A 26,467-nucleotide genomic window follows, 5' to 3' on the forward strand; every position below is an offset into this window, starting at 1 on the left:
AACTGCCCAGCTGACCCTAGAATAAGATACCAACCCACAAATAAGGAGCTAAAAAATAGTTGGCCTTTTGGGCCACGAATTTTTTTTGGGGGGGGAGGTGTTTGTTACACGGCAATAGCTGACTGATACATACAGAGTGCCCAAGAAGAGAGCAGGATAAAAAGTATCAATTATTATTACAATTAGTGATTCATGAGCTTCAAATTGATGAGAATTTGAGTCTGGGAAGAGATACAAGAACACAGATTGGTGGCTTTTTGTTTTTAAGACTTTATCATTAAAAAAAAAGTAGAAGACATCAGAGAAGGGAGGTAGGGGAGAGGGGAGGGGGGTGGGCTGGGAGGATGAAGGAGACCTCTCCAAAATGTTGGATCCAGGTGACCCTCCTTTCCTGATGGCCCCAGCCCACCTCCGATCCCTTCTTTGTCCTGGAGGCGGGGGACCCCCAGCCGCCATCTTATGAAGACTCAGGCCCAGGATCTCAGCTCAAGTTCTGGGCGGAGGTGAAGGCAGAAGCAGGGCGCAGGGCCTGGAGGCCTTGTCTTTGTCCTTGAGAGACCCTCGCGTGGGCGCTCAGGCCCCCCATGTCCCGGAGGGGCCCCAGGGAGGTAGGCGTTGAGTGAGGGAGCCGTAAGAGGTGGGGTCCTGAAGCCAGAGGGCCAGGCAGGGACCAGAACCAGATGTGAGCCTGGTGGTCACAGTCCGGAGGCTGGGGTCTGTGGAGAGGGGAGGAGAGGTCACATCAGGAGGTAGAGGGGGGGTCTGGCCCCACGTCAGCCCCCACCAGCCCCACAGTGAGAGGGACGCAGAGAGGGAAAGAGAAACAGAGAAAGAAGGAGACAGAGTCAGAACAGAAATGGAGGAGGGACAGAGACAGACAGAGACGATGAAAAAGAGACCAGGAGACAGTCAAGACCAAGAAAGACTTAGAGAAAGACAAGGAGAGAGAGACACACAGAGGAGGACAGAGGAAGAAACATCGAGAGAATCAGAGATGAAGACGTGGAGAGAAGGAATGAGGTGTACAGAGGTAGGAAAAACAGAGAGAGACAGAGAAAAAGACAAGGGCAGGAGAGAGAGGGAGGACAGAGAGAGAAGGGGAGGATCTCCATCTCCTGACCCCAGAGGTCCCCTGACGCTCACACCAGGCCACACCTGTCCACGACTGATCAGAGCAGGGCCAAGACCCCCACTGGCCTGCCAGCTCTGAACACAGCCAGCCATCTGTCCTTCCCACGCTCAGGCCTCCAGTGCCCTCCACGCCTAAGCCCTCCCAGGTCTCCAGTCCCAGCTCCCAGCCTTTCTGTTGACCCTGAATTCACTACCCACCCACCAACTCACTAGCCTCAGTCCAGCCCAATCCTTCCCCCCGCCCGTGTGTGTGTGTGTGTGTGTGTGTGTGGCTCATAGCCAGGAAGCTTCTAAGTGCACCGGGCCTTTGCACATGCTGTTCCCTCCTCTCCTGCATCACTCCTATTCTGCTGGTCTCAGCTCCAAAGTCCCCTCCTCCAGGCAACACTCCCTGAATCCTCCAGTCTGGGTCAAATGCCTCCTCCTGCAGGAAGTCCTCCCTGAACCCTCCAACCTGGGTGTGATGCCCCCCCCCCCCGGGCCCCTCCACTTCTTGGGTTCCCTCATCCCAGCCCTGAGAACTCTGGGTTGTCACTGTCTGGGGACACGGGTGTCTTCCCCACTGAATTATCAGTCCCCTGAGGACAGGGCTGGAGGTGGTATGGTCATTATGGTGTCCCGAGCACCACCCAGCACAGGGACGGGCACAGAGGAGCTCAGGGAATGTGTATTGAATGAATGAATGAATAGATGCTAAACTAAGGAGTCTGGACTTCATTCAGAGGGCACTAGGAAGCTATAGAAGAGTTTTAATCCAGGGAAGAGTCAAAATCTGTGCTTTAGAAACTCCAGGCTGCCTCTTAACCCTGGGCCTTTGCACATACTGTTCCCTATGCTTTCTGAGCCCAATGAAGCTATATAAGTGACCTCTTCTCTCCGAGCCTTAGTGTCTCATCTGTATAATGAAGATAATAATAATCTCTCCCTCTTGGGATTGTTGTGAAGGCTAAATGAGAAGATACTCTAAAGTCTTAAGACCTGGGAGAGTACAAGAATGCACCATACTACCTTGCTCCCCACTCTTACCCAGTGGACTCCTATTCATCCTTCGATGCCCCACCCAGAGGCCGCTTCCTCTACAAAGTCTTCCCTGATATCTCAGAGATAGCTGATGACTCCCTCCTTTGAGCAAGCTGTGTTTTATTGTTTCAACTGTTGCACAGGATTGTCATTGGTTTCTGATGTCCCCTTCCTCAGAAACCCAGAACCTTCTCAAGAGCTGGATTCTACCTGAGGCATGTCAGGACGTGGAGTGGGGGTTCAATATATGTTTGGAGATGTAGGTAATGTATGGATGGGTGGATGAATGGGTGGGTAGGTAGGTGGGGGAACACAAGGATAAGTTGACAAGTGGGTGCACACATGGGCAGGTGGGTCAACATGGAGGTGGGTGGGTGGGTGGGTGGGTGCGTGGGTGGACAGATGAATGAATGAGTAGGTGAATGCGTGGTTGGATGGACAGTGAGTGGATGGATGTTTGGTGGACGGTGGGTAGATGGATGCCTGATGAAATTTATGGATGGATGACTGAGTTGATGATGGATGGACGGATGGATGGAGAGATGGATGAGTGAGTTGATTATGGATGGGTGGATGGATGAGTGAGTTGTTTATGGATAGATGGATGGATGAATGAATGAATCATCTTTTCACCAAGCCCTGGAGAACCCTCAGTTCAGGGAGCCAGGCTGACCCTGCTCTGGGTGGGCACACTATTGGAGTCCAGAAGTCTTAAGAAGGTTTGAGTCACACAACCTCCAACCCAGTACCCCTCTATATTGGACACTCACACTTCTGAATCCAGCGTCTACAGATAATGCCACTCTCCTTCTAAGTTCAAACTCATCCCCATTGATCCTGGAGACAAAAGAGGAGTGTTACTGGGTCTTCACCAGACACCTGCATATGCCCTTAAGTCCCTCCCACCCCTTCCTTCCCCAGGGGATCCTTCTATTGGGACACACTGAGTCATCGTTTAAGAGGGTGCTGGTCCTTTAAGGAAAAGTGGAGCCTTCCAATGGGTGGGAGGAGCCTGGAAGAAGCCGACCCAATGAGGACCAGGAAATCTGCATTTGCATCTCCAGCTCCCCTGTTATGCAAATGAGTCACTGTATTATTCATGAACGTAATCCCATGAACTTAATGCCAGGAGGGGCGTGGTGTGCTGGGGGCGGGGCTTAGTTAGGGGCGGGGCCTTACCTGGCGGCCTGCCGGTCATGTGTGGCTGAGTCTCCGTGTAGCCCGCCATGGGCTGGCTCTCCGGGCTGAAGGCTGCACCCTGCCCTGCGAGGGGGGTTGAGGGTGCAGGCTGAGCCCCAGGATGCCGGGTCCTGACATTCCCGCAGGAACACGAGGCCCTCTCTCCCCACCTTCTCCCTGTACCTGTGCGGTTGGATTGATCGATCATTGGTTGCACGATGCGTCTCCGGGCGTTAATGAACCTGGGGGGGTGGGTCATGGAACGGAGGAGGGTGTAAAGAGTAGGAGATGAACAGACAGAGACACTGAGAGAGCCGGGAAGAGAGGACAGGGAGAGGAGAGGACAGGCTCCGAGGGGCGCCGGGGCCTCCTTCAGCACCGCGGACAGCGCCCGGCCGCCCACCCCGGCTGCCCCACGGACAGCCCACGCCTCCCGGGTCACTCACCAGTTGTTGACCTGCAGGATAGTGAGCCCCGTGTCCTGCGCCAGCTGTTTCTTCTGCTCCTCCGAGGGGTACGGGTGCTGTGGCCACCAGCAAGGGTCACCTGCCGGCCCGGCGGCCATCTGATCCCCAAGGCCTGGCCCTTCCGGGTCCCCGGGGATGGCGAGCCCAGGCTGGGGCAGGGGCCAGGACAGCCAGCGCGTCTGAGCTTCTCTGGGCTCCCCCGGGGCCCAATGGAGGGAAGCTGAACCGAGCTTAGGGCAATTACGCCCGTGGGCGCCCCGCCTCTTCCAGCAATTAGAGACTAACTGGCCAGCTCTCATTAGGGAGACAGAGCGTGCGGAGGGGGCCAACACCCGGAAAGGAGGCAAAGCCGGCACCAGCCCTCTGAATCTCTGTCAGAGTCCCCCGTGCATGACTCTCCTCGTCCCAGTCTCTATCTTTCCCTGTGGCTCTCTCTCTGACTTAATCTCTCTCTTCCGCTCTCCCTGTCTCTGTCCCTCTGTGACTCAGTCTTTCCCTGTGTCTATCTTGCTCTGATTCAGTCTTCCCATATCTCTCCATCTCTATCTTTGTTCCAGCCTCTCTCTGTCTCTCTTTTTCCAGCTCTCTCCAGGAGGCAGTGTTGTGCAGTGGTTAAGGCCAACTGCCTGTATCTGAACCCACTTCTGGCTGTGAGACCTCTGAGCCTCTGTCTCCCTGTCTGCAAAATGGAGCTAATAATAGCCCCGCCATCATAGGGTATGCTTGGCTGGATGGTGGATGATTGACAGCTGGGTGAATAGATGGGCGAATGGGTGGATGGGAGGACTGAATGAGTTAAGAGCCCTCAGCGGCGCCCGGCACCTGGCACCCAGGTAGCGCTCACGGATGTCTGCCCCTGTCAATCATCTTGAGATTCTCCCTCAGTACTTCTCTCCTGCCTCAGTCTCCCATCTCTGGGTCTCTCTCGGGGCCTCAGTCTCTGTGCAGCCATCCTTTTCTCTCTCCCTCTATGCCCACCCCGCACCCGGGGCCCCAGCACGCTCACCGAAAGATGCTGGAACAACCAGGCTCTCATGATGTTGGTGGCCACCTTGGGGAAGATGCCCCTCTTCTTGTTCCGACGCCGCTCCTGGTCCAGCTCCTCGTCCTCTCCCCCAGAACTGGGAGACGCCACGCTTGTGTCCAGTCCGTCTCCTGAGGGGCGAGAGGCATGTTGTTTGTGGACAGTGAGGGTGGGGGACCAGGGGGACCCAGAACCCTCACCCAAGACACCACTTCACATCCCAGCCGTCTTTGCCCTCTGGAAGTCCTACTTGTTGTCTAACTTCAATCCTCAGACTGACTCCCACATGTCCCCTCCACCTCCCAAGCTTCTCACCTTGGTCACTAGAGTTGTCCCCACTCTGGGAGGCCAGGCCGCCACTGGATGGACCCGGGGTCCCCAAATGTACAGACCCACTGTCCTCATGGTCTCTAATCCAGGTATTATTCTGGAAAACAAGAGTTGAAAGTCAGTGCCAAGGCTTGGGTACCATATAGCACAGTGGCTACGATTGTGGGCTCTGGAGCTAGGACTCTTGGGTGTAAAGCCTGTCCCTGCCTCTTTCCTGGCTGTGTGACCTTGGGCAAGTCACTTTACCTCTCTGTGCCTCAGTTTCCTCACCTGGAAAATGGAGGACAATAACGGCCCCCACCTCACAGAGTGTGGTAAAGACTCAATGAGTTAATTTATGTAAAGGCACATAGCAATCGCTCAATAAAGATGAGCTTATACAGACTGAAGGCACCTTATCTGAAATCCTCGGGGGCCTGCAGTGTTTCAGAATTCAGAACTTCTCACATTTTCAGACAGTAAATCAGTGCACACACCGCGTATTTCATAGCACCCCCAGCAGGGTCTGGGGCATAACCTCATCATCAAACCATTCACATTTCTGCAGCAAAATGGATGAATATTTAACTAAGTGGAATAAATAAAGGCTATAAATAGTCTCTCATTAGTTCAGGTCAGATTTTGCTGCCAAATGAGTCTGCACTCAACTTATGGGGAAAAAACCCCACAACTTTCAGTTTCAGAGATTTGGGGGGGGGTCTCAGAATTGCAGATCAGGGAGTCTGGGGCTGTGTTTTCTTTATGCAAAGTCCGACACACTTTGAGGAACATGACAATGTGGTGGAGTCACCCTCTGCCCCAGCTGTGTGTCCCAGGAGGCCGGCCCACCCATAGATACTGCGTGAAGACCTCTTTGTTGATTACCTTAGGTTTGGTCCAATTTCTGGGAGGCAGATTGGGTGCAGGGGGGTGGAAACAGTCACCTGCTGTTGCTGAACCCTGGGTACCCCCCTGCCCTACTGATTGCCCCAGACCCTGCCCACTGCTTTATAAACAGTCCCTCCCCAAATGTGGGTGCATCATTCATGTCCTGCTGGGGCCCAGCCAGAGACACCGGAGCTCAGAGAGGATTTCTGCAGGCTGGGTATGTGTGCATGGAATTGTGCATTTGAGAGCACCGGGGACGGGTTGTGTGCAAACCGCAGCAACGTCGGGTCTGAAGGCTTTCGAGCACGGCTCTCACTGTCGCCCGTAGCTCTTCTGCCACCGGATCCGATCGGATGCTGTGGGTGAGCATCCACATCGGTGTCCCTGAAGTTGTCCTGACACTGTCGTGTGTGTGTGGCATGTAAGTGTGAGTGTGCCTACGTCTGCGCCCGAGATGGCAAGGCTGTCTCTGGAGGGGAGGTGGCCGTGGCGTGGTTGTTCCACGGGCAAAGCTGGGATATGCAGTGGTGTTCGAGCATCGTTGTGTCACCCTCTGAGATGGCCAGGTGGCTCTATCTGACTATTGCAAAGCCACGTTTTTCTGTTTGTGGCTGTAGTTCGAGGGGTGGTTGTCCTATTTGTGATCCTGCTTCCTGCACAAGCAGGCGGGTGGCTCTGTGACTATATCAGGGTGGGCCACGGCCATGGGGGGTATCAGAGCCCATATGTGTGGCTGTTGTGTGGTTGGGGTGTGTGTACCACACACACACACACTCTAGAACAGCACTGTCCCAATCAGGCTGTGTGGTCTATGACGCTGTCCTGCAGCTGGGGTGTGTGTGTTTGAGTTGGTGGCATACGTTATTGCCCGGCTGTGAGTGAGAACGGCTGTGACTGCATAGCTGTGTGGGAACCCGTGTGGGTGTAGCCGAGTCTAGGGGTCCTGTCTAGGGGTCCTGTCTGCAGCTGTTGGGGTGTGTGTGTGTGCTGTCGTCCAGCCGTCTCCCTGGCTGTGCGGCTGTTGTGTGGTTGGCGCATGCCCCGTGGACAGGCCGTGTCTGACCGCGGCTCTGAGGCTCTGTAGCGTGTGTGCCCTCAAGCTGTGGCCCAGCGGCCCGGACACGGCTTTGGTGGTAGGGAGATGCCTGGTGCCCCACCTGATCCGGGAGGCTGGGGCAGGACGCCGGGCAATCCTCAAGATCCTCCCTGTAGCCGCCGTCCCGCTCCTCGATGACCAGGTCGATGGGCATCTTTCCCTTGAGGCAGGTGATGTAGCGGTGACAGAAGTTGTCGCACAGGTCGTGGACCTGAGGGGGCACCGGGGGTACTGGGGGGGCCACCCGGGGGCCAGGGCTGGGGTGCACAGGGATGGGGGTGGCATTCTGCCCCAACTCCGGGGGAGGGGGAGGGGGGGCGGGGGGGGGCAGGCAAGGGTGTGAGGGGAAGTGAGAAGCACTCACCTTCTCCAGTTCCAGCAGGTGGCAGCGGAGCACCTGGATGGCCTGTATCATCTGACAACAGAGACGGGGGGGGGGGGGGGGGGGGGGGGGGGGGGGGGACGGGACGGACCACAGAGGAGGGAGAGAGGGAGGGAGGGCAGAGCGAGAGGAAGGAGGATGAGGAGGAGGAGAAAGGAGAGAAAAAGACAGACAGAGAAACACGAAGAGTGAGATAGAAAGACACAGACAGAGCAACAGAGAGAGAGAGAAACCGGGAACAGAGATGGAGACCCAGAATTAAGGGAAGAGAGAGCGTTACATTGAGAGTCAGAGACAAACGAGGAGAAGGAAGAGGTGCAGGAGACAGAAGGGGGTCCATCACAGGAGGAGCGAGCCGAGGGGTCTGTAATAATACTAGCCCACCCTTCCCCTGCCTGCCCTCGGCTCCGTGTCCCACCCTTCACCTGCGAACTACATTTCCCAGAGTCCTTTGCCAAAGGGTTCAGCCAATAGGAAGCCCTCGTGGGAGCTTAGAAAACAAAAGGGAGAGAGAAGCCAGGGTATTTCTCCCTCTCCCTCTCCCTCTCCTCCCTGCTCTTCTCTCTCCTTTGCACCTGAGTCCTTGCACTCATTGTGGCGCAGGCTCTGTCCTCCCAACTGATAGAACAGCTTATCAAGTCCCCATTCGGTGCCAGGCCCTGTTCTAAGCTCCCGTGAACTCATTAATTACCCACAACAGCCCTACAGGATAGAAGTTACTACAGGCTACACTTTACAGATGAGGAAACTGAGGCACAGGGAGAGGGAGCTCCTTTCTCTGGTTCACAGAGCTAGTAAGTGGCAGAGCTGGGATTTGAACTCGGGCCATTGGTCCTGTTCTCAAACTCCCGGCTACACTGCATTGCAGATGGGCCACAAATCTCGATATTTGAGAACGTGGGTCAGCTCCCCCAACCAACCCCAGGGCTATGGAGGGCAGGACAGGAGACCCCTTGGAGGAGGGGGCATTAGGGAGGGCCGGGGTCTCACCAGATTGTCCAGCTCTGGGTTGGAGGAGAAGAGGGGCCTCTCGGAGCAGACCTGGGAGGAAGAGAGAGGCCAGGGAGGGCACGTCCTGTCTCCCGCCCGCCCCTCCTCACTGGCACGTGGTGGATGGGGGGTGCCCACCTGCTTGGCAAAGGCAGCAATGTCCTCGTTGAAGGAATCGGAGGAGCAGATGTCACCGCCCGGGGGTGTGCCCAGCCCAGCCCCGGCCCCATCACGGGGCGAGCACGTGGCCAATTCACATTTCTCAAAGACCAGGGCCAGCAGCGGAAAGAGCGGGTGTCTGGGGGGAGCAGGAGAGGAGAGGGTTCACGAGGGCAGGGCAGGGGTCTGCGAAGCATGGAGCAACTGGGAGGGGGACAGGAGACCCAGAGAGGAGAGACGGAGAGACAGAGAGAGAGCGAGATGGAGTGCGAGAAAGAGAAACAGACCCAGAGAGACAAAGAAACAGAGAGTGGGAGAGAGGCCCACATCCCGAGACCCCACGGAGCCCTCGGCCCTCACCCCACTCACCCGTAGATCTCGTCCTTCTCCCTCTTCAGGCCATCGCTGTCCAAGCCCGGGGGAGGGGGCTGGGGAGGCCGGTGGGGGCCGTAGGGCCCCGGGGCTCTCGATGCCGAGGGCACTGCCTCCGAGAAGCCAGCCAGGGCTGCAGTGCCATCCACAATGCCTGGGTAGTGGGGCAGCTCATCGTACTGGGGGGAGGTGAGAGACAGAGAGAGAGAGAGATAGCCCCAGGGAGATGTCAGCGCCAGCAAGAGACCTCCCCACCCTGGGACCCAGGAGATGCCCCCTCTCTGCCCCAGGAACCCGCCCTTCTGTTCCCCGAGTGTCCAAGCTCCACCTCCTTATGCCCCCAATGTCCGTGGAGCTGCTGGGTGGGACTGAGGGCCTTGTCTCACGGCCTTCCTTGTACCCCTGGACTGTGACAAATGTCCCATCAGAGATCCTTGAGGTGAGGGCAATGAGGGTCTTGGATCTGAGGGTCAGGGTGGGAGGTCAGAGGTCAGGGATGGTCCGGCTGGTAACTACCAGCTCCTCACAGAGTGAGGAGGGGAGGGAAGAGGGGAGAGAGCCGTGGAGAGAGAGACAGAGGGGAGGAGAGAGAAATGGTGAGAGAGATGGCAAGAAAGGCAAAGAGAAAGACACAGGAGATAAAGAGAGAAATGCAAGGAGACAGAGGGAGAGACAGAGAGACGGAGGGAGAGGCAGAGAGAGACCGAGTCACGCTCACGGACACTTCCCACGAAAGCCATGCATCGTTCAGACACGAACCTACATACAGTCTCCCCCACTTCAGTTTCATTTCACAGCTGTCAAATCTGCACATCTGAGTGTGTCTTAACAACCTGTCACACCCCACCCACCACGTGAATCCAATACACACACACACACACACACACACAGCCAAACGCAGGGCACAGGAATGAATGAATGAATGAGTGAGTGAGTGAAGGAAGGAATGAGGCCTTGAGCACAGTGCCTGGCACACGTTCAATAAACGCTTGTTGAAGGAAAGTATGACCCTGCACAACCACACAAACCCACTGTGCAAATAGCCCCACAGAGAAACCATGAGCATCCGGGTGAGATTTCTGCGTCCTGTCATCACAGAAGCGCGCGGAGCAGGGAGGCCAGAGGGGCCTTTAAATCACAAGGTCAAACCCTTTCCTTGGAGATGAAGGAACTGAGGCTCCAACAGGCGCAGGCACCAGGGACTCGGGAGAGGAGGAGCCAAGTGCTCCCACCAGGGTCACCTGCGTGTGTCTCTCCTTCTCTCCGCCCCTCACTCTCTCTTCTCCCAACTTCTCCTGAGCCCTGAAGTTGCTCCCGCCTTTCCCCGCATCCCCAAGATGTGTGCTGGGGTCTTCAGTCCTGCCACGTTCGCATCCTCCTCTGCCCCCAAAGGTGCAGACTCACCTCCTCGCCTGTCTCCTCCGGGTTCGCCCATCCCCAGGACCATAAAAGAGAGAAGCCCTCGGCCCTGCCTGGTGAGACCCACCTCTCCCAGCACTGTGCCCACCCCTGACCCCCAAGCACTGGGAACAAAAGTAGACCAGGGAGAAGGACTGGGGAGGGCAGCCAAGGGTGGGGGGTAGGATAAAGGGCCTGAGATAGAGGGGGAGACAGGGGCAGAGAGGGGGGAGACAGAGGGGCAGGGAGAGGGGAGACGAGAGGGGCAGGCACGGGGGAGACAGGGGCAGAGAGGGGGAGACCGAGGGGCAGGGAGAGGGGAGGCAGAGGAAGAGATGGTGGAGAGGGCGGGATGGGCTGGGGGAGACGGAGGGACGGGAGACGCGAAGACGGGCTGGGGCGCACGGTGCCCGCCCTCAGACCTACCCTCCGGGCCATGGGCTGAAGCCGGCGGCCGCTGCTGGGTCCCTCCAGGGCCTGGCGGGCGGGGAGGGCGCAGCCGGGGGCAGCGGCCCGGGTGGCCGGCGGGGCCGACGCCGGGGGGTGGGGCAGGAGGCTGGGTGCCCGGCCCCCCCACCCCCCCGCCGTCAGCGGCCGGCGCCGGGCGGGGTGCAGGCTGCGCGCATGGACCCCCGGCGCCCTCCCCCGCGGGGGTCACAGCCAGGGGCGCATGCCGGCCGGCGGGGGGCGAGCAGCGGGGGCGGGTCGCCCGAGGCCCCCTCCCCGGGGCCCCCGGTCCCTGCCCGGGTCCTGGGAGGACTGAACTCCCCGAGACAGACGGCCAGCCCGCGGGCCGGGGAGGGGCGCGGGTCCCGGCGTCGGCGCGCCCGAGGGATGCTGGCGCTCGTCTCCTCTCCCCTCCCGGTCTCTCCCTCTCTCTGTGGTCACATCCGGAAGTTCCACCGCGGAGATGCTTAACCCGCTGTCCGCCGGCGGCGCGGGCGGGCGGGCGCGTCCCCAGTCCCCTCCCCCTCCCCTCCCCTCCCCCACCCCGGCCCCCTTCCCGGGGCGCAGCGCTTCTCCCGGGAGCTCGCGTGTCGCAGCCTCCCTGGGTCTTCCTCGGTCCCCACCCCTCCTGCCGCCCTCTCTCCGGCTCGCTCCCCACCCCTCTCCGGCCTCCCCCCACCCGGGCCGCCACAGGTCCCTGCCCCCCTCCTCTCCCTCTCGCTCTCCGCCCTTCCCCTCTCTCTCTCTCCATCTCCCCGCTTCCCTCTTCTTTCTACGTCTTCGAGTCTCTCTCTCTCCATTTCTTTCTCTCAGTCTCTCTTTCTCCCATCTCTGCCCCACACATCTCTGCCTCTCTCCATCTCTCCCTGCCCCTGCGCTCCCACAGGCCCCCCCACCCTTTCTCTGTTCTCTCTCCCTCCCTCCCTCCCTCTCTCTCTCTCTGACTGTGAGATAGCATCAGAGGAGAGAACTGGAGGCTGGAAGTAGCCAAACCCCATATTTTAGTTTCTTTTCTGCCTCTGGCCCCCTAACTTCCCTCCCCTGGGAGACAGGGACACGCGTGTGCCTGTGGCTGAAGCCGTGTGTGTGTGTGTGTGCGCGCACGCACGGGTGTGTGTGTTTGCAGGAGTGACTGCGTGCGTTGTCTCTGTCTCCGAATATGGTGAGTATGGGGTGTGTGTGTGTGTGTGTGTGTGTCTGCCTGAGTTTGTACATACAATATCTAGGCCCTGGACATCAGGGTGTCGGCACAGGTGTGTGTGTGGTGCGCGCGCGCGCGCACACGCCTGGAGGTATCACTCTCTCCCTCTGCCCATTTTTGGCCCCTGCCTTTCAGAAGATTCTTAGCGTGAAGTTCCCTCCACTGCTCTGAGGAGTCTGTGGAATCTCCAAAATTGAGGGTAAATGATGTGGCCGGTTGCGTATCTGTTGGAGCGCAGGTCCATAGCTTCTGTATGATTCCTGAAGGAGTCTGGACCCACCAGCTTTTGAAACTGGTGCTCTCAGGAGATAAGATTTCTGCAGTGAAAATTTATTGAGCACCTCCTGTGTGCTGGGTGGTGTTCTGGAGATAGAGCAGAGAACAAAAGACAAGCTTCCTGGCCTCCTGGCACTTGCATTCTTTTTTTTTTTTTTTTTGTGAGGAAGATCAGCCCTGAGCTAACATCTATTGCCAATCCTCCTCCTTTTTGACCCCTTTTCTCCCCAAAGCCCCAGTAGATAGCTGTATGTCATAGCTGCACATCCTTCTAGTTGCTGTATGTGGGACGCAGCCTCAGCATGGCCGGAGAAGCGGTGCGTCAGTGCGCCCGGGATTCAAACCCGGGCAGTCAGTAGCGGAGCGCGCGCACCTAACAGCTAAGCCACGGGGCCGGCCCCTGGCGCTTGCAGTCTATTGAGGATGGGGTGGGGGAGAGAGAATAGTCCAGTAAGTAAATGTATAAGTATAAAATAATGCCCAGAGGTGACAAGTGCTCTGAAACAAAGTAGAATAAGGATGGGTGGGGGGGTGGTGAGGGGAGGCATGATATAAGCTGGACAGGGAAGCCCTCAGAGGAGGTGACATCTGAGCAGAGACCTGAGGAAGGTGAGGCGGGGAGCCATGCAGACATCTGGGGGAAGATCACTCCAGGCTGAGGAACGGCAGGTGCAAAGGCCCTGGGGCAGGAATGTGAACAGTGAGGAGGCCAGCGAGGGCAGGATAGGAGAGAGACACCTGGGATTCGTTCTGTCACTGGCTTTTTCTACATTAGGGGTCTTTCTCTTCTGGTGTCCTCAGATTCCTGAGGGGATGTGCCAATGGGTGTCAGGAGACCTGTGAACTCCCTAAAATTGCATGGCAAATTACAAGTTTGGTGCTGATGTATTTTTCCCCCATGAAGACTGGCCATAGTTTTCATCCTATTGTCACAAAAGTTTACTTGACCCCCAAAAGTTACCACCCATCACTCCAGAGGGATAGCACCAAAGAGAAATGAGACAGATTGAGAGAGAAGGGGACAGAAACGGTGGGAGGGGGTGGGGGACAAGGACCCAGAGGGAGGAGGGACGGAGATGGAGGGGGAAACAGAGACCCAGAGAGATGAGGACAGGGGGCCAGAGAGAGGGGGAGAGAAATGCAGAGAGAGGGGAGGCTGAGAGAGGGGGCTGGAGGCAGTGTGCCCACCCCTGCTGGGCGCTCTAAGGATATTTTTATGACTCTCATAAACAGCTCTACCTCCCCCGCCTCCGGCTTCTCCTCATCCTCCCATCTTGTGGAAATTAAACAAAACTGCCCCGGCCCAGGGCGGGGGGCAGCCAGCTGGAGCTACAGCATGAGGGATTGGGGCTAGGATAGCAGCAGCACTTCCCAGCGGGAGAGGGCGACAGGAGGCTGTGGGGAAGGGTGAGGACGATGGCCCTGGTCCCTCTTGGCCCCTGCGAAGGCCCCTCCTTTCCCATCCAGGCTCAGCCTCACCCTCAGGCCCCCTCCTCTTCTCTTTGTCTCTGTCTCTCCCTGTCTCTGTCTCTCCCTTCCTCGCATGCCCTCACTCTCTGTCTCACCCAGGATCTCTGTCCCTGTCTCTCTCCTGTCCCTTCTCTGTCTCTGTCCCTGACTCTTGTCCTCTGACTCCCCTCAACACACCGACACACCGTCCTCCCTGGCTGTCTCTGGGTTTTCTCCAGGAATCTGGGGTCTGGACCCACCTCAGACTGGTCCTTCCCTCCCTAAGCCTCAGTCTCCTCATCTGCTGGATGGGCGATGGGCTTGGGTGGGGGGATGATGGGGAAGCGGTTAAACCAGAGGGTGCCAGGGCTCCCGGGGCCTTGGCTGAGTCTGGGGTCCCCCAGGCCAGTGGGCGCTCCCCCCTAAAGCTCTCACACTCAGCTGTCCACGGGTGATGCTGGCCCTTTAAGGAAGGCGGAGGGAAAGCCCCCCCCCAGCCTTTAATCACTGCCACACACACCCCGCCCCCTAGATAGGGGTTTTGGAGCAGAAAATTAATTTAAATCACTTTTTAATTAAAGATGCAAAGCTCTTCTGTCTGCCCCCTCACTGCCCTCAGCAGAGGTGCAGGGTGGGGGAGCACCGGTCTGGGCCCCCAGCCTTGCTTTGAGTCTTGGGGGTGTGCTGAGGTCCCCCCCAAGCTGATTGTGAGAACAAGAAGTGTGGCCTGACCTGACCATCCCAGTGGGGCCGGAGGACAGAGGAAGGAGGCGACTGTGATTTGACTGGGTGGTGGTCCCAGCGAAGGCGTGGGACTCGGAGAACGGCCAAGACAAAGTGGCAGGAAGAGACACGGGGAGATGAAGGAAAGGGGGGCAGACTGAGTTATCGGGAGAGACAGACAGAGGAGGGGGTGGAGAGAGACAGAGGAAGAGACAGAGAGAGACAGAGAGAGAGAGAGAGATACACAGAGACAGAGAGAGAGAAAGGAGAGACAGAGAGAGATGGGGAGAGAAAGAGAGGAGAGAGACAGAGAAAGAGACACAGAGAGAGAGAGACAGACAGACAGACAGAGGGGGGAGAGACAGAGACACAGACACAGGGAGAGAGAGAGGGAGAGACAGAGAGAGGAGAGATGGAGGGAAAGAGAGAGATTGAGAGGGAGAGAAGACCGAGACATAGGGAGAGATGAGTTGTTTCCTCCACGGCTCTGAGCTCAGAGAGACCCTCCAGCCCCCAGACAAGGAGGAGGGGCCTGGACTCTTGGGCATAAATCTTTTTAATTAAAGAGAGGAGCGAGCTGTTGGCAAGGGAGAAATAGGAGTGTCTGGGAGAGAGACTGATGGGGGAGGCAAGGGGCTGGAGGGAGGAGGGGGGGAGGCGGTCCCTGGGCTTTCTGACTCCCATGCCCCCTGTCTGTCTGTCACACACACACACACACACACACACACACACGCACACACACGTACATGTCCCATCTCTCTCTGACCTCAGGCCTCCTCTGCCAAGCAGTCTTCCTCAAATGGTCCTGGACACTTGGACCCTTGCCTCCCGGGGGAGGGAGCAGGTGGGGTCCTGGCTGGGGGGCCCGTGCGGCTGCATCTGTGAGGCTGAGGTGGGGGCCCCTCTGTGCAGTGTGTGGAGGCGTGTTAACTGAGCGTGCGCGTGTGCGTCTGCTGGTGTGTGAGCCTCTCACTCAGCGTGGGCAGTCTCCCACGGGAGCGCCCCCTGGGAGGGGCCCGCCCTCCAGCCCCCCTCCCCATTCACCAGATGGGAAGGCCCCAGGCCTAGCCCGTCCTGTTGAGCCCTCCCTGAGTAGACCTGGGGGACCTCCCGGGTCTCCCCAACACAGGCTCCCCCAGCTTGGCTGCCGACCTCCCAGTGGCCTGGGCAGTCCCCCCACCTGCACACTGACCCCTGGGGCTGTGCCCACCAGGCAGCCGCCGTCCCCAGGGACCCCCAGGCCCCCCCAGGATCTGCTCTCAGTGGCTGCCCAGGGCCCCTCCTGTTTTCTTTCTTGGTCCTACTAGCTCTCTGCCTCAGTTTCCCTCTTTGTCATCAGCTCTGGCTTGTCTCTCTGTCTCTGTCCCTCCTCCCTCACCGCTAGACTCCCCCCAAGGATCTGTTTCTCTGCTCAGGGGTGGGGGAAGAAGGGGTCCTAAATGAGGGACCCTCTGTGTCTCTGTCTCTGTATCGGGTGTGTCTGTCTGTCTCCTATCCCTCCATCTTTCTCTCTGTGTCTCTGTTTCCATCTCTCTTTCTCCCAGTCTCTCTCCCCCCCGCCCCCACTCCATCTCTAGGGACCTCCGTCTCTGGGCCTTTGTGTCCCCCCCCCCCCCCGCCTCTGTCCCTGGGCTTCAGGCCTTGCAGAGATGCATCGCCCCCCGAATCCCCACTTCCTGCCTCGCCTGGCGGGGCTGCAGGGGGAGGAAACATTTGTCTTGGCGGGACCCCCACCCCGCGCCGCTCCTGCGCCCGCGCCGGCCCATCCATCACCGAGCTGGCGACTCGGGCGGCTCATTTGTCACCACCGCCTGCCGCCCCGCCAGGCAATCATACCATTAGCCACGGCTCGGCACAGGCCACCGACCCGCCTGACCCGGCGGCGGGGCACGGGCGCGACTCCCCAGACCCTTCCTGCCCTGTCCGGCTACCTTCTTCTCGGACTCTGCCTTGCTCTGCACTTTCTCTTTGTGCCCCTGGGTCTCCTCCTCCTCCTCCTCCTCCTCTCTCTCACTGCGTCCCTCCCTGTCTTGGGCATCTGTCTGTCCACCCGTCTGTCCCATGTGTATCTCCCTATCTCTGTGTCTCTCTTTCTCTGGATGATTCTCTGTGTCTCTGTCTCCCTCTCTCTCTCTCACAGTCTCTCTCCCTCCCCCTGCCCCCGATCCCCATCTCTCTCTTTCTCTGGGGACCCCTGTCTCTCCGCCTTTGTGTCTCCATCTTTCCACCTCTGTGCCCCAACCCTCAGTCCCTGGTGACTTTTGTCTCTCTCCTTGTCTCTGTGTCTCTGTCTCTGTGTCTCTCTCCCTCGCTGTCTCTCTCTGCCCCTGTGTCTCTCTGTAACTCTATGTCTCTGTCTCTCTGTCTCTCTATCTCCCTCTGTCTCTGTCTCTCCTTCTCTCCCCCACCTTGCCCGACTCTGGGCCCTGTCTGGCCGTCCCTACGCCTTTTGGTCTCTGGTTTTCTCTCTGCGCACCCTGGGCGGCGGCCTCTCTCTGGCTCTGTGTGCTGGTTAAGGGGCTGGAGGATAGCTTTAAACCTCTGGCACCATCTCTGCCCGGATTTCTCTGTCTCCCATCTCCCTCAGTGTTGTGGTCTCTCTCAGTCTAACTCTCTCTCTCCTCCTGTCTTTATCTCTGGCTCAGTTCCCTGCCCCCGCCCATGTTTTGTTCTGTGACCCCGTGCCCCGCTCCTCTTCTCTGTTCCCTTCCCCTCCACCCTGTGGTCCCTCCTCTACTGACCCCAACTGCCCCTTTCAATCCATCATCCTTGACATTTCCTCCCCTCCACCTCGCAGGGAGAAAATTGCAGGGAGAGGGCAGGGGACCGGGAGGCGAATAGCTGGGGGAGGGGGGAGACAGGACAAGAGGGCCTTGGGAGGCGCTGGAAGCCCATCCTTTCTCTCCCCCGTCCTGAGTGCCTGGAAGTCCTCCCTAGAGTCTGACTTCCATCCTCAGGAGGATGGCAGGATGCAGAGGAGGTGCCAGGAGTCAGCCTTTCCCTGTTCCCGAAAAGGAGCAGAAGCCGTGTGCTCAGAGGTGCCAAGAAGGGATCTGGGGGCGTGGGGCCAGGAGACGAGGGACCTGGCACAGTCGTGGTGCCCATGCATTTCCCTGGAAGAGGGAGGTGGTAAGGCCCTGTGGGCTGTGGATGCCCCTTCATGGCCCTATGACCCAACAGCAGCTCCCTGGCAGGCACCTGCGACCCCCCACTGGATGCGCTCTCTGGCCAAGGCACGAAGTGCCAGGTGTCAACCCCCAGAATCAGCCCTCCATCAGCAGACAGGAGTTAGAGGATGAACACCCAATTTCCCCGCCCTCAGGTTAGGCACCCCGGGAGGACTCTACACAGTCCCCTGTGGACCCTCTGCCCACAGGGGGTGACTGCTCATCAACACAGCCTTTAATGGTTCCCCTCCCTTCCCTGGGACATGATGGATGAGCAGAGAGGGGGGCAAGGGGAGAAGAGATCCCCCTGTGTTGGTGAATTGTGTACGTCCACTTGGCTAGGCTATGGTGCCCAGATATTTGGCCAAACACATTCTAGATGTTGCTATGATGGTATTTTTCAGATGGGATTAACATTGAAATCACTTGACTTTGAGTAAAGCAGATTACCCTCCATAATGTGGGTGGGCCTCATCTAATCAGTTGAAAGCCTTAAGAGAAGAAGACTGAGGTCCCCTGAGAAAGAGGGAATTCTGCTTGCAGACGGCCTTTGTACTTGACCTGCAACATCATTTCTTCCCTGGGTCTCCAGCCTGCTGGCCTGGCCTGCAGAATTTGGACTTGCCGGCCCCCACAATCACGTGAGCCAGTTCTTTAAAATAAATCTCTGTTTATCTATCTACATGTCCTATTGGTTCTCTTTCTCTGGAGAACTCTCACTAGTGTACCTCCCAAATATAAAATGCTGTGAGCATGTGAGACATGGCAAAGAAACAAAAAGAACACAAGAGTTCAAGATGGAGCATCCATCAACTGATGACTGGATAAACAAAATGTGGTACATTCACACAGTGGAATATTACTCAGCCATAAAAAGGAATGAAGCCCTGATCCAGGCTACAACATGGAGAGATCTTGAAAACATCATGCTAAACAAAAGAAGCCAGCCACAGAAGGCCACATATCCTATGATTCCATTTCTATGAAATTTCCACAATAGGCAAATCCATAGCGACAGGAATGTGGCTGCCAGGGGCTGGGGGAGGGGGAATGGGGAGCGACTGCTAATGGGTATGGGGTTACCTTTCGGCTGATGAAAAAATTCTGGAACTAGATAGTGGTGGTGGTGGCACAACATCATGAATGTACCAAATTGCATGCTTGAAAATGGTTAAAATGGTAAATTTCATGTTATGTGTATTTTACCACATTTAAAAAAAAAAGAGTTCCAGATGTAGAGCTAGATAGAAATGAGGAGACAAGAGGCAGTGATGAATTAGCTGTAAGGAGGGTATATTAGTCTCCTGTGGCCGCTGTGACAAAATAGCACCAGCTCAGTGGCTTGCGACACCGCACATTTATTCTCTCACGGTTCTAGAACCTGAAAGTCCAAAGTCAGTCCCGGGGGCCAAAATCAAGAGTCAGCAGGGCTACAGTGCTTGTGGAAGCTCATCTGGGGACTGTGGCCTTCCTTGGCTTGTGGCCACGTTGCTCCAGCCTTCCAGGCCAGCGTCTTCAAGGCTCTGCCCGTCCTCACACGGCCTCCTCCTCTGTGTGTGGGACAGTCTCCCCCTTACAAGGATCGATGTGATTGCATTTCGGGCCGAGCCAGGTCACCCAGGATCATCTCCCCATCTCGAGATCCTTAACTTAATCACACCCACAAAATCCTTTTCATTACACAGGGTAACACATTCACAGGTTCTGGGGACGAGGACGTGGGTGTCCTTTGGGGGGACATTAGTCAGCCTACCGTGAATGGCCACCAACACTGTCTCCCCTCCCCCATGCACACACTCCACCCATAAAGAGGTGGTGTCTATTTCCCCGCCCCTTGAATTTTGTGACTTGCTTTGACCAACAGAATGTGGTAGAAGTGACCGAGGCCTAGAGGCTTCCACTGCGCCTCTCCTGGAACTCGGCCACCAGGCTGCTAACAAGTTGGTCTAGGGCTGGCCTGGTGGCGTAGTAGTTAAGTTCATGTGTTCTGCTTTGGCAGCCGGGGGTTTGTGGGTTCGGATCCCGGACGTGGACCTACAATGCTCATCAAGCCATGCTGTGGCAGGTCTCATAGACAAAATAGACAAAGATGGGCACAGATGTTAGCTGAGGGACAATCTTCCTCAGCCAAAAACAACAACAAGAAGTTGGTCTAGCCAACTAGGGGATAGAGGGGGGCTACATGGAGAAGTGAAGTGGACCAGCCCGCGGACTGCCACTGCCAGCCACGTGTGAGGGCATCTTGCACATTCTAGCTCCAGCCAGGCTCCAAAGCGAATGAGTCACACAACGACCTCCGCCAACACCACATGGAACAGAAGAGCCTCCGTCAACATGCAGAATCGTGAGAAATAATGCACGTCTCTTTTTGTTTTCTTTTTGCCAAGGAATATTGGCTCTGACCTAACACCTGTACCAGTCTTCCTCTATTTTGTATGTGGCATGCCGCCACAGCATGGCTTGATGAGTGGTGTGTAGGTCCACACCCCGGATCCGAACCCTTGAACCCCAGGCCACCGAAGCAGAGTAGGCAGAACTTAACCACTGTCCCATGGGGCCAGCCCCTAATACACCGTTTTTTTGTTTTTTTTTTTTTTTTGTGTGAGGAGATCAGCCCTGAGCTAACATCCGCCAATCCTCCTCTTTTTTCGCTGAGGAAGACGGCCCTGGGCTAACATCGATGCCCATCCTCCTCCACTTTATATGGGACGCCGCCACAGCATGGCTTACCAAGCAGTGCGTTGGTGCGCGCCCGGGATCCGAACCAGCGAACCCCGGGCCGCCACAGCGGAGCGCGCGCACTTAACCGCTTGCGCCACCGGGCCGGCCCCCTAATACACCGTTTTTTAAGCCACTAAATTTCAGGGTGGTTTGATCCTCAGCAATAGATAACTGATAACAGACAGACAGACAGACACACACATACACACACAGCAGCTGGGGGAGGGGGATTCCTGACACTTGGAAACAACAATAAAGACAGGAGTGAAGATATAGATTGAGAAAGCAAAGCACAAAGAAAAAGACAGAAGTAGAATTAAGGAAATGCAAGAGACAGGGTCACAAAGAGACAGAGATCTTTGGAAACAGAGATCAAGGGAGAGACAGCAGTGCAGAGACAAGATGCAAAGAAAGAGAGAGATGGACGGGGCCCGTCTGGTGGCATAGCGGTTAAGTTCGTGTGCTCCACTTTGGCAGCCCGGGGTTTGCAGGTTCGGATCCTGGGCGTGGACCTACACTACTCATCGGTGGCCATGCTGTGATGGCGACCCGCATAGAAAATAGAGGAAGACTGGCACAGATGTTAGCTCAGGGCCAATCTTCCTAAGCAGGGGGGGGAAAAAAACCTCCTCTGTGATTTTAATATGATGACTCAGAATAAAAACTACATTTTCCCAGCTCCTCTCACAGCTAAAGGTGGCCGTGTGAGTCAGGTCTGGTCACTGAGATGTGAAGGAAGTGATCTGTGGAACCCCTGGGTCACAGCCTTACAGAGAACGGTGGACCTGGCCTCTCTCTCCCTCCCCATGCTCTGGTTGGTATGACGCCATGGAGATGAGCCATCTGGGACTAAGATGAGGGCCGTACTCGCTCTGTCAGAGCAACAAGATAGAAGAAACCTGTTTTTTAATTGCTCTCCTGAAATAGAGTTGCCGTAACACATGTTGACTGTCACACAAGAGAGAAATAAACTCTTATCTTATTTAAGCCACTATTATTTTGGACCCCTGTTATTCACATCTAAACCCATATCTAACAACTATTAATAAAAACATTCATAGGAAGCCCTTACGAGGGCTTCATATATCTTAGGCACTTCCTACACTTTACAGACACCTCCTCCTTTAATCAGTTATCACCTCCATTATACAGATGAAGAAGAGGCCCAGAGAAGTTAAGTAACCTGCTCAAGGTGGCACAGCTAGTGAGTGGTGGGGCTGGGATTTGAATCGAGGAAGTCTGACTCCAGGACCAACGTCTTAGAGTCATTTAAGTCATTAACTAATTTGAAAGTCCAATGAATGTTCTAGGCCCTCTCCTAGGGAAAACGCTCCTGCATATGCGGTTTGCACACAAGTCTACAGAGTTCGTGAAACCTGCCCACTGACCTTCTTGGTCTGTGTGGACTCCAGCTTAAGAAGCCTCATCTAGTCTCTTCCCTTGGCGTCTGTCTTGGTTCTTGGGAGCACCCAGAAGTGGACTGACTGATTCTACAGAACCAGAGTGTACCAGTCAGTGCAGGCTGTGTTCTGCTGCAGTAACAAACATCCCCCAAATCTCAGCTGAATGAAATAAAGATTTATTTCTTGACCAAGCTGTAAGCCCACTGCAAGTTGGCTGCATGTCACCTTCACTCAAGGACCCCACGCTGTAGAGCAGTCACTACCTATGACATTACGGGTCATCGTGGCCAAGGAAAAAGAGACACGGCAAAGCATGCACTGGCTTTTAAAGCTTCTACCCACAAGGGTCACACATCACCTCTTCCCTCTTTCCTTAGCTCAGGCAAATTGCTTGGCCACTACTGGATTCAAAGGGCAGGAATGTACAATCTTCCCACGGGGAAGGAAAATGGAATATAATTTACAATATGGCGTTTATGGAAAAGAATACGCGGGGCTCACAGAAGCATCGAGCGGCCTGGAGAACCAGGCGTGAGGCTAAGTTTCTAGAAAGAGAGCCCCAACCATGCCCTGAACCGACCTGACAAGCAAACCGCCTCCGCAGCCACTGAGGAATCAGAATCTCGGATGCCCCAGTTTGCATTGCTGCTGGGACTGCGACGTACCTGCTCCTGCCCCCAGCATCATGTCACTTCTGTGTCTGCAACCCTTGATCCCTCCCGGAGTCAGACCGTGCCTGTCACGCCATCCCCACCAGCTAAACGGAGCCCATACGGAGCCTCCCACTGCAAGGCGCTCCTTCCTGATTCAAGACTTGTGCGGGTGAGCCTCGTTGGTGGGACCTAAGTCACATGTCTGGGCCCTGGATGCAAAGGAAGCTGGGAAAGTGACTTTCCTGGTTCTCTCTGGAGGAGAGGGGACTCTGAAGGCTGGAAATTCCCCCAAACATAGTGAGTGTATTTAGCAGCCACAAATACAAGAAATATCCACTACATGCTGACGTTACAGATGAAAAACTGAGGTCCAGAGGGGTCTGAGTTGGGACTAGAAGCCTTCAGTAAGTCACGTTACCACAAACTTAAGGGCTTAAAACAACATTTATTTATTCTCTTATGGTTCTGGAGGCCAGAAGTCTAAATCAAGGTGTTGGCAGGGCTGCGTTCCTTCTGGAGGCTCCAGGGGAGAATCCATTTCCTTGCCCTTTCCAGCTTCCAGAGGCCGCCTGCATTCTTGGGCTCGTGGCCCCTTCCTCATGTCGCTTCAACTTCTTGCTTCCGTTGTCCCATCTCCTACTGGAGTGGTCTCTCCCTCTGCCTTTCTCTTATAAGGAGCCTTGTGGTTTCATTTAGGGCCCACCCAGACAATCCAGGAGAATGCCCCCATTTTAAGATCTTAAACTTAATCCCCTCTGTAAAGTCCCTTTTGCCATGTAAGGGAACATATTCACAGGTTCTGAGGATTAGGACGTGGACATCTTGGAGGCCGTTATTCAGCCGACCACAGTGTCCCACCAGTGTGGTTTAATGGGATGCCTCCAAGGGCTCTCTGTCCTCTGGCCTCCTGGAGGCTCGGCCACTGGAGGCCCTCGAGTGAGGTCAGAGTGTTCACACCCGCAGCTCCCACCAAATTGGGCAGCGGGGGTGGGGTGGCCCCCTCTGTACAGACACCCTCTCCAGGTTCCAGAAGTCACCCGTGTCCTGCTGTGTCTTGCTACAGATTCTTGCCCTCACGAGTCCCATCCCGACCACCACCTCTCACATCCTGTTCAGCATGTGGCTCCCACTGCACTGTGAGCCCGCGAGAGCAGGGTCCAGGGACATTTTGGTCACTGCCGTGTCCCCAGCAGCGCCAGCCACAGAGCAGGCACACAACGGATAAAGGGAATTAAAGACTCCCTGGGAAGGGGCTGGAAGGAGAGGAACGGATATTCCTCTCGTCCGTTTCTTCGCCCCTGGGTTTGGGGATTTAGCATCTGGGACTCAGGTGGCAAAGCAGGCCCATAGAGAGCCTGCATTTCTCCATCCTTCTGAAGCTGTTTGTTCCAGGGTGGCGATTGTGGGTGTGTGTGTGTGTGTGTGTGTGTGTGTGTGTGTGTGAGAGAGAGAGAGAGAGAGAGAGAGAATGTGAAATATGAAAGCGAGCAAACAAGTTGGGAATATCCAGAAAGTATAACTATTACCATCTATTGAGCCAGGTATTATTCTAAAATAGATACATCATTTAATACAACAACCCTGTGATGTAAGTACCATTCGTCCCCATTTTCTCCCATTATCATTATTGTCCCCATTTTCCAGATGGGGGAGCTGAGATACGGAGAAAGTGCATCATTGTGCTGGGTAATCATTTAACTCCCTCCCAAGTGGACGCCCTTGGAACTCCTTGCAAGGTGCGAAGCATGACGTCTGGGCTGGGATGAAGGGCCATGTGTCATGTTCCCCATCTCGTGCACGTCCCCAGCTCTGGATACAGCTCTTTGAAGCTGAGACGGTACTCACCTCCCTGCCCACTTGCCTGCCTCTACACCGCTCTCCTTGCGCACACCTGGTAAGACAGAGGCCTCCTTTTCCATTCTGCACGCCGGACCTCATCCTCCTCCACCCCTGCCCTTCCTAGCTGTGAGAGTGAGAGCTTGGGCAGGTTGCTTCACCTCTCTGAGCCTCAGTTTCCCCCCCTGGAGAATGGGGGGATTCCTAGGACTCGTGGTGGACTGCACAAGGCTGGGCCTAGGAGAGCCCGGCACGGGCATCGTGGGCTCTCCATCCCTGCCCGCTGCTGTGGGCACGGTTCCCACGGACTTCAGACCCCAAATGCTCCCTTACGCCCTTGCACGCGATGCCCTCCTGCTCCACACGTCCCCCCACGTTGGGGGAAAAGCTGCTCATGCCCCATATCTCCCTCCAGCACCCCCTCTCTCCTCCACATCACGATTCTCCAGCGTGGTCCACATGCCCTGACTCAGTTTCCCTGCTCCCACTCTCTCCTCACTCTAGATCAGCCTGACTTCTGCCCCCGCGCCTTCCACCAAACCGCTCCTGTCAAGTCCTAAATCTCAAGGTCGGGTTGTAGTAAATATCTTCATCTACCTCTCCACAACCTTTGGCCCTGTTGACCACGCCCTCATTCTGGAAACTCCTCTCTGAGCTCCAGGTGCTCCAGGCTCCTGGTTTCCCACCTCCCTCTCTGGCATGTCCTTCTCTGTCAACAGATTTCCCATTGTCCACGTGCCCCTCAGACGTTGGGGCTCCTCAAGGCACCATTCATGCCCTCTTCTTACACGACACACTCCCTGGGCAGCCCCCCCCGCCCCCGGTGGCTTGGTGACACCTCATTGCCAACAAATCCCAAATCTCTCTCAAGTGCAGCCCCCTCTCCTGAGCTCCAGGGGTCCCCTGGCTGTCTCCCCTCCCTGACATCTCGGGATGTCCCATAGGGTTCTCACCGCCAGCATGGCCTCACCTGGATCCAGCATATTCTCCACGCCTGTTCTTCCTACCTATCCGCACCTTGGTTCCCCAAGCCCAGGAGAGACCTCACTGTCTGTGCTGGAAATTCTCCCCACTGCCCCCCACTTCCAGATCCACTCTCCGCCCCCCTCCCCCCCAGAGGCTGAGCTGGGTGCCCCAGCCTATTACCTCTCTTGACCTCTGGCTTCTGGTTGAGTTCAGCCAATGGGAGGCACCAGCAGGAGACTGGGGGTGGGAGGAGAGTAAGGATGGGGTGCTGACTCCCCAGCCCCTTCTCCCTCTCTCGGGCGTGGGCGGGCAGTGCCTGCCCTCCTCTCCTATGCCATGGCTACAGCGACAAGTCTCAACACTTGAGGCAGCCATCAGCTCACCTTGAAGCCGGGCCGGTAACTGCTCCCTCTACTGCTAGCCCCGAGGTACTGCACCTGCCCCCGTCTGTTTCTCTTGACCCCTCCGACCCCGTAATAGCGCTTTCTGTAAACTTTCCCAGGCTACTCCATTTATGCTCACCACTTCATTCCTGCCAGGGCCCTGCCCGATCTCCCAGCCTCCAGTCTCGCAGGTAGACACAAGGAACGTTTGAAAATGTAAATCAGACAATATCCCCCGTCCCCCCTTTAAATCCCTTCCAAAGCTCCCCTTTGCTCTTAGGATAAATTTCAAGCTCCCTAGAGCGGCTGATAAGGTTTCCTGAGCTCGCTCCACTCCCCACTCCGCATGCACCTCACAATCCATTCATGCTAACCATTTGCAGGAATATGAAAAAGCCAGTAACTCACAGGTCTGCACACCTTTACATAGGCTGTGCCGTTTATCTGGAGTAGCATGCACACACACACGCGCGCACACACACACACGCACACCTCCTTCTATTTCAGGATTCTGAGAAAGTTACTCGCTTTATTCAGGAAACCCCCATCGACGCCAGCTCTCCTGCTCAGGCAAATTCGGGTCCTTTTTTATGTTCCCAGGAGGCCCGATGAAGAGGAATAGTTTGTGGCTGATGGAATGTGGGCGTGGCTACGGAAGCTCCTGGGCGATGTGTGGGGGCGTGGCTAAAGAAAAGCTCTTGGGTGATGGATGGGGGAGTGGCTACGAAAGCTCCTTGGTGATAAATGGGGCGTGGCCAGGGAAGTTCCTGCGTGATGGGCGGGGGCGTGGCTAGGGGACGCTCCTGGGTGATGGATGGGGGCGTGGC

At 56.3% G+C, this 26,467-nt stretch overlaps 1 protein-coding gene across 4 annotated transcripts; it reads right to left on the bottom strand.

Moving 5' to 3' along the window:
• Window positions 1–250: 250 nt before the first annotated feature.
• MEIS3 (Meis homeobox 3) lies at window positions 251–11,293 on the bottom strand. 4 transcript variants are annotated; one of them, XM_058529707.1, is made up of 13 exons: window positions 10,842–11,292; window positions 9,015–9,196; window positions 8,625–8,784; window positions 8,487–8,537; window positions 7,479–7,529; window positions 7,176–7,274; window positions 5,137–5,248; window positions 4,804–4,952; window positions 3,777–3,853; window positions 3,514–3,572; window positions 3,331–3,414; window positions 2,922–2,988; window positions 251–716 (listed from the first exon to the last, which is right to left on the bottom strand). In XM_058529707.1, exons 1-12 carry the CDS (start codon window positions 10,851–10,853, stop codon window positions 2,939–2,941), a joined length of 1,086 nt encoding a protein of 361 aa, XP_058385690.1. In that variant the 5' UTR covers window positions 10,854–11,292; the 3' UTR covers window positions 251–716; window positions 2,922–2,938. The 4 variants fall into 4 exon arrangements, with proteins under 4 accessions (XP_058385690.1, XP_058385689.1, XP_058385688.1 ...); XM_058529706.1 differs by having other exon boundaries at window positions 7,176–7,325; XM_058529705.1 differs by having other exon boundaries at window positions 8,487–8,784; window positions 10,842–11,293.
• Between the last annotated feature and the right edge of the window lie 15,174 nt (window positions 11,294–26,467).

This window comes from Diceros bicornis, chromosome 34, assembly GCF_020826845.1.
Source record: "Diceros bicornis minor isolate mBicDic1 chromosome 34, mDicBic1.mat.cur, whole genome shotgun sequence".
NCBI classification, from domain to species: domain Eukaryota; kingdom Metazoa; phylum Chordata; class Mammalia; order Perissodactyla; family Rhinocerotidae; genus Diceros; species Diceros bicornis.

What these genes read in the sequence shown, in the direction of transcription:
- MEIS3 (XM_058529704.1), bottom strand. An exon ending in ACCTGCTGGAACTGGAGAAG is followed by an intron (nt 7,326 to 7,478) that starts GTGAGTGCTTCT and finishes GTGCCCCCTCAG; the next exon opens with GTCCACGACCTGTGCGACAA. An exon ending in CATGACCGGCAGGCCGCCAG is followed by an intron (nt 2,989 to 3,330) that starts GTAAGGCCCCGC and finishes TTTTGTCTCCAG; the next exon opens with GATCAATGGGGATGAGTTTG.